The sequence below is a fragment of the Pinus tabuliformis genome, chromosome 5_2, assembly GCF_031772625.1.
Source record: "Pinus tabuliformis cultivar Carrire ecotype Pingquan chromosome 5_2, CPIR1, whole genome shotgun sequence".
Lineage (NCBI taxonomy): Eukaryota > Viridiplantae > Streptophyta > Pinopsida > Pinales > Pinaceae > Pinus > Pinus tabuliformis.
The window spans coordinates 549,943,582-549,949,536 of NC_142306.1; the positions used below are offsets into that span (position 1 = coordinate 549,943,582).

The window sequence follows — 5,955 nt, forward strand, 5'->3', positions numbered from 1 at the left end:
ATCTTTAACACCTTTCTCCCTAGCAATAAGACAAGCTTTGAGTAACCCAAGGATCTCAGCTTGATTGTTAGTTTTCAGGCCAAGGCCCCATGCAAATGAATCTCTTTCAGTCCCATCCATGGAATAGATGACCCCACCAGCACCTGCAACTCCGGGGTTCCCTTTGGATGCCCCGTCAAAGAATATGGAAGTTAATTTTTGGGCCCTCCACCATTTCTGGAAGATGTCATCTGGTTCTCTTTTTCGCCAGTCCGGTTTAGCTTTCTAAGGGGGCAGTAGATACTTTCGGGGATGTGGCTCTAGGGCCAGCCACCTCTTTTCTTCCGACGTGAGCAGAGGATCATCTTTGTAGTATTGCTGTTGGGCCATTTCCAAAAGTAGAGACTTTGCTTTTACTGCAACTTGAACTGGGGAATGTTGTATGTCTTTGAAGATCTGCTGGTTACGAGCCAGTCAAAGCTGCCAGCAAACATATTTTGGTATCACTATCCATACCTTGCGCCAAAAAGACTTGGGAGGGATAAGCTGAGGGTAGCAGGCACTCCATGTAGCAAAGAAGTCTGGGACAGAAGTCTGAGAAGGTATAGAGATCTGAAAATCTTGCAGAATGAGTCCCCACACCTCTTTGGCGAAGAGGCACTCCAAAAATAGGTGCTGGGCAGTTTCAAGATTACTTCTGCATAGCACGCATCTATGAGGCCCTTCGATCTTCCTCTTTACGAGATTGTCTCCTGTTAAAAGTTTGTTGTGCGCCAAAGTCCAGAAGAAAAAAATTATTTTTGGAAGAGCTAGCGGCTCCCAGACCTGTTTCCAAAATGTGGGCGGATGATTACTGTTCTTCGATCCTTGAAGCACTCTATAGCCCTCAGCTAAAGTGTAAATACCTGTCCGCCCCCAGCCCCAACTGTCTCTCATGTTTCTGTTGACCGTTGTGGGTTCTTCGAGCAGATCCTCAAGTTGATCCTGCTGGTCAGTTAAATGCGCAGGGGCTCCGTGAAGGTCCCAACCTGCCCATTCGTCGCGTCTGTCCCAAATTGACAAGTCATAAATGTTGTTTATGCCCGCTCTTTCTAACCAGTACCTGAGCTCTGCGATTTCTTCGTTTTCATCTAAAGGATCGCTCCCCATTATGCGATCTTTCCACAGATGCGTGTGCTTGCCATTTCCAGGGATTCTGTACAAGTGATGCTTGAAAAAATTGCTACTTTTGCAACAGAGCCTCCAGACCTGCGTGCATGAAATTGTGATGTCTAGTTGCATTTTCCCGAGGGCGTTGTTGTCTGCGTATTTGGATCGTAGAGTGATGCTGACTGGGTGAGAAGGGTCGTGGAACATTTTCCATAGAAGCTTGCCTCCCAACGCTGTGTTAACTAGGGAAGGGTCGCGTATTTGCAGTCTGCCCTCGGTGATCAGCCTCTTGACCAAGTCCCAGTTTACAAGATGCATTTTTTCATTGCCTTTCCCTCCTTGCCATAAGAATTCCCTGAGGAGTGAAGAGATCTGTTCCATAACATTTTTGGGAGCCAAGAGGAAAGTTGCTTGATAGATAGGAAGGGCTGACAGCTGAGATTTGATTAGAATGGTTTTTCCACCTTTTGTTAACCAATGTCCTCCCAAAGCTTTGATTTTAGATTTGATTTTACTGATGATGTCAATCCAGAGGGACCTCTTATTCACGCCTGAGGATATTGGTAGTCCAAGATACCTGAACCTGTCCCATTGTGCATGCCCTTTGAACCCTAAGATCTTCGCGATGTTATTGATCTCCTGTTGTTCTGTATTCCAACTGAAGATTTCACTTTTACTCTCATTGACAAGAGCGCCAGATACCCTGCAATAACTTCTCAGGACATTGTCAAAGGTTTTCGCTATTATGGAGGAAGCGCCACCAAGGAGAAGGGAGTCATCCGCAAAGAGTGCGTGATTCAAGGGGTCTGATCCGTGGGAAGGTTTGAGACCCGAGAGGGAGCCAACATTTCTTTCAGCTGATAGTTTTCTGCTAAGGGAGTTCGCCATGAGGATGTATAGAAAGGGAGAGAGGGGGCATCCCTGCCGAATGCCTCTCCGAGCTTGGAAGAAATTAGTTGGGCGACCATTGATAAGGGGAGCGATCCACGGGGAATCAATACATGCTTTTATGAGCTGAAAAAATTGCTGAGAGAAGCCAAAAGACAGCAAAACTTTGCAAAGGAACAAGCGATTAACTCTATCGAATGTGTTTGCCATATCAAGTTTGATCAACATACCTTTCTCCCCTCGCTGTTTGCTTGTGTGGATGGTCTCCTGCACCTGAATGACGTTGTCCAAAATGTACCTGCCTTCCACGAATCCGCCTTAAGAGCTGGAGATCAATCTTTTGAGAAGAGGCTTGATTCGATTAGCTAAGAGCTTGGCTATAATTTTGTAAGAAGCATTGCACAACGAAATAGGCCTAAATCTTGCAAAGGATTCTGGGTTGGTTTCTTTAGGGATTAGAGCTAAATAGGTGGAGTTGGTTCCTCCTCCTATCTTAGCTTTTTTCATGAAGCCTCTTATCATTTTAAGGAGATCAACTTTGATAACTTCCCAACATGCTTCATAAAAATGGATTGTGAATCCATCAGGCCCAGGGGCCTTGTCGGCTTCCATGGACTAGATTACACTGATAATCTCCTCCTCTGAGATGGGTTTGCAGAGAGTTATGTTATCTTCAGTGTTAACAAGAAGAGGGATTTTGGTGAGGAAGTCGGTTGTTTCCTCTTCGCTACCTTGGGTTCCATCATTGAATAAGTTCCTGAAATGATTTTCAGCAACGTATTTAACCTGGTTGAATCCTTTGCAAACTTGGCCCTCCGTGGTTTTGATTTCAGCTATATAGTTCCGGGACAGCCTAGCTTTGTATTGTCGATGGAAAAAAGAGGTGTTCCAGTCCCCAGCCTTTAACCAAAGACTTCTGGATTTTAGCCTCCAATATTCTTCTTCAGCTCGGAAGGATTGGTGTGTGGAACATTGAGCTTTAACTTCCTTATCCAATAGTGTTGCTGTAATGAATTTATTTTCCATATTTGTTTGCAAGGAGTGCAACATCTGGACTGCCTCTTTTCTTTGATTGGTTGGGGTGGGATCTGGCTTTTTGATCCATTCCTTGAGTGCTTGTTTTGTGGCCTTCAGCTTTTGTTCCCATATATAGCTGGAGGATCCTGAGAATGGTTTAGCCCAGGCAGCTTTCACAGTTTCCATGAAACCCTCTTTCTCGAACCAAAGCGGGCTGAAGCAAAAGGGGATGGGCCCCAAATCTTCTTCATCTTCCAGTAGGAGCTGTATTGGTTTATGATCTGAGGTTAATTTAGGAAAAACTTTTGTAATGATGATCTTTTTGTTCATCATGAGGGCGCTTTGGACCAGGAACCTGTCCAGAGGAGTAGCAATATGTTCTGACCCAGCTCGATTATTTGACCAAGTGTACCGCCCGCGGATTGGGATAAAGTCTAGAAGATCCCAACTCTGGGAGAGCTCCTCCACAAATGCCAGCATGGTGTCTCTATTGCCTGATCCGCCCCTTTTCTCTTTTGGATTCAAAACTATGTTAAGGTCTCCCGCTAAGATAATATTACTTGGGGAATGTTATTCTAGAAAAATTGAAAGCGAATTCCAGCATTCTCTTTTCTCAAAATAGTTTACAGGAACGTACATATTGAAGAGAGAAATGTTCAACTTACTGGCTTTGTGCTTGAGATCTGTGAAGATACATTGTTGGGTTTCTTTAAAATTTTGAAGCTGGAAGGTGCAGTCTGACCAAAGAGTAGCCAGGCCTCCGGAAGTGCCCCTGGCGCTGATTGCCTTGCCTGTATTTTTATTCCACTTTGACTTACTGATATCTAGAAGGGCTTGCCCTTCAATCTTGGTCTCTTGGAGCATGAGGATATCTGAGGGTTCTGTTCTGAGTAAATCCTTGACTGCTTCTAGTTTAGAGGGGTTCCCCAGTCCTCTGCAGTTCCAAGAGACAAACTTCATTATTTACTGAGAGGAGGATTGGGACCTCCCTTGGAAGGTCTCGGTCTGGTATTTCGTCCAATGGACATTTCTATTGTGGCCTGACTTCCTTGAGTTTTGAGTCTCTCAGCCTCTTCTTCTCTCATTTCTTTTCGGGATTTCCTTCCAACTCTTTTAAAGGGGTGCTCATAGGTTTCATCCTCCGATGAACCTGAGCTTTCTATTGCTTTTTTCCTTGTGACTTCTACGTATGAGGGATTGGATGGGCTGCCTTGGGTGGCTTCAACCTGAACTGCTTTCTCTCCTTCTTTGCTTGGTGGGGTGCTTTCTTCCTGCACCCGATTTTCCTGCTCTGGGGCTGCAGGGTCGATCTGAGTGCTTGTTGTCCCTTTTGTGTTTACTTCGCCTTCCTGAGTGGGATTAGAACTGCTTGGGACCCCTGTTGTGTTTCCTTTGTCGGAACCTTTTTTTGGAAAATTTGTTTTCTGAACTAGAGTCCATTGATCCCCATTTTGTTTGTCTGGTTGCTCTTCAGTCCTTTTCTTGCAGTGCTTGGCGAAATGTCCATGCCCATGACAGTGTCTACATTTGAAAGGTAACTGTTCGTAGTCCAGTTCCTAGATATGCGTCCATCTAGCGACAGTGAGCTTGATTGCTTCCGGTAACCCCTCCTCTAGGTCAACTTCAACACATATGCGAGCGTAAGAATATTGATCTTTTCTTGCAGCTTTTTCTATATATTTACCCAGCGCGTTTCCGATATTCTCTAGGGATTTTTGGTTCCAACAATGGAGCGACAGATGGGGGAGTCTCACCCAGACCGAAACAGCAGATGGGACGTCTTGGGAAGGGTCAAAGTTTGGGGACAATTTGTTCAAATACAACCCCTGCGGTCCCATGAAATATGGGCCATTTCTGAAAATTAAACTTCTGTCTTCCGTGCTTTCAAACACAAAGACAAAGAATCCTTTACCTACAAAGTAGCTTTTGACACCCTCTTTGATTAGGGGGTTCCAGTTTCTTTGAGTCCAGTCTTCTACTGATTTAGGAGAGGGCCAGAGGCCCGTGAACTGCCCAATGAGGCCTCTCTTTGCCAGGTTCAGGGCTGCCTTACACGTCTCTTCTTCAAGAAGGGCCACTGAAGGGATCTTTTCCATCTTCTTGATGAACTTTTGTTGAGTCGTCGTTGGTGCTCGCTTCGGGGCTGCTTCGATCATTGCTCTAAATGTTGTCACCTCTGGAGGCGGAATGGAGAAGCCCCCTGTAGAATCCATGGAGAGGGCGCCTTAGTGTTGTGCGCAGGGGCACAACAACCACGAGGGCGCATGGATGATCACCCATCAGCCCGCAAATGGAGAAGTCGTTGCCCTTCGAAGCTGCCAAAGGGCTGAGTCGGCCTGCGGCCTTAGAGAAAGCAAACCAGAGGCGAAGGGCTAGGTCAAGCTCTTGCAGTGCAACAACTCTATCATAAAACTCTTTCACTTTTACTTTCTCGTAGAAACAGATAATTTTAACCCTTGTTAAAAAAGAAAAATAAAATAAAATAAAAAATATGTTATCCGTACAAAGAAAAAAACAAAAAACTACTGTTAAACCTACTTTTGAGTTGTTTATTTGTAAGTTTCTATCAACAACATTACAAAATTGTTAATACCATGATTATAGAAAAATATAATTTTAACCTTAATTAAATATATATATATATAAACTACCCATCAATATGATTTAAAAAAATAAAAAAAAATTCTAGAATGATCTGATCAAATAGATACCTGTATTAAAATTTATTGTTGCACACTATTACAGAGTGCAATAAAATTTTCATTGTTGCAAAATATTTCAGAGTCCATTAAAATTTTTCTCTCACAAAAGCGTTCCATTGAAGGGAGGAAAGCAATACACGTTACCTAGAGTTCACCATTGATTTTATTTCAGAGTCCATTAAAATTTTTCTCTCACAAAAGCGTTCCATTGAAGGGAGGA

The 5,955-nt window shown here is 43.9% G+C and overlaps 1 protein-coding gene across 1 annotated transcript; it reads right to left on the reverse strand.

The window, feature by feature from the left end:
• Positions 1–2,631: 2,631 nt before the first annotated feature.
• On the reverse strand, positions 2,632–3,993 carry LOC149160119 (uncharacterized). Its single transcript, XM_089434512.1, has 2 exons — positions 3,699–3,993; positions 2,632–3,578 (listed from the first exon to the last, which is right to left on the reverse strand). The coding sequence occupies exons 1-2, from the start codon at positions 3,991–3,993 to the stop codon at positions 2,632–2,634; spliced, it is 1,242 nt and encodes a 413-aa protein (XP_089290638.1).
• Positions 3,994–5,955: the final 1,962 nt, after the last annotated feature.

Coding starts and splice junctions, on each gene's coding strand:
- LOC149160119 (XM_089434512.1), bottom strand. CDS start 3,993: ATGAAGTTTGTCTCTTGGAACTGCAGAGGACTGGGGAACCCCTCTAAA. Junction 3,579..3,698: donor AGATCTCAAGCACAAAGCCA/GTAAGTTGAACA, acceptor ATATTATCTTAG/CGGGAGACCTTAACATAGTT.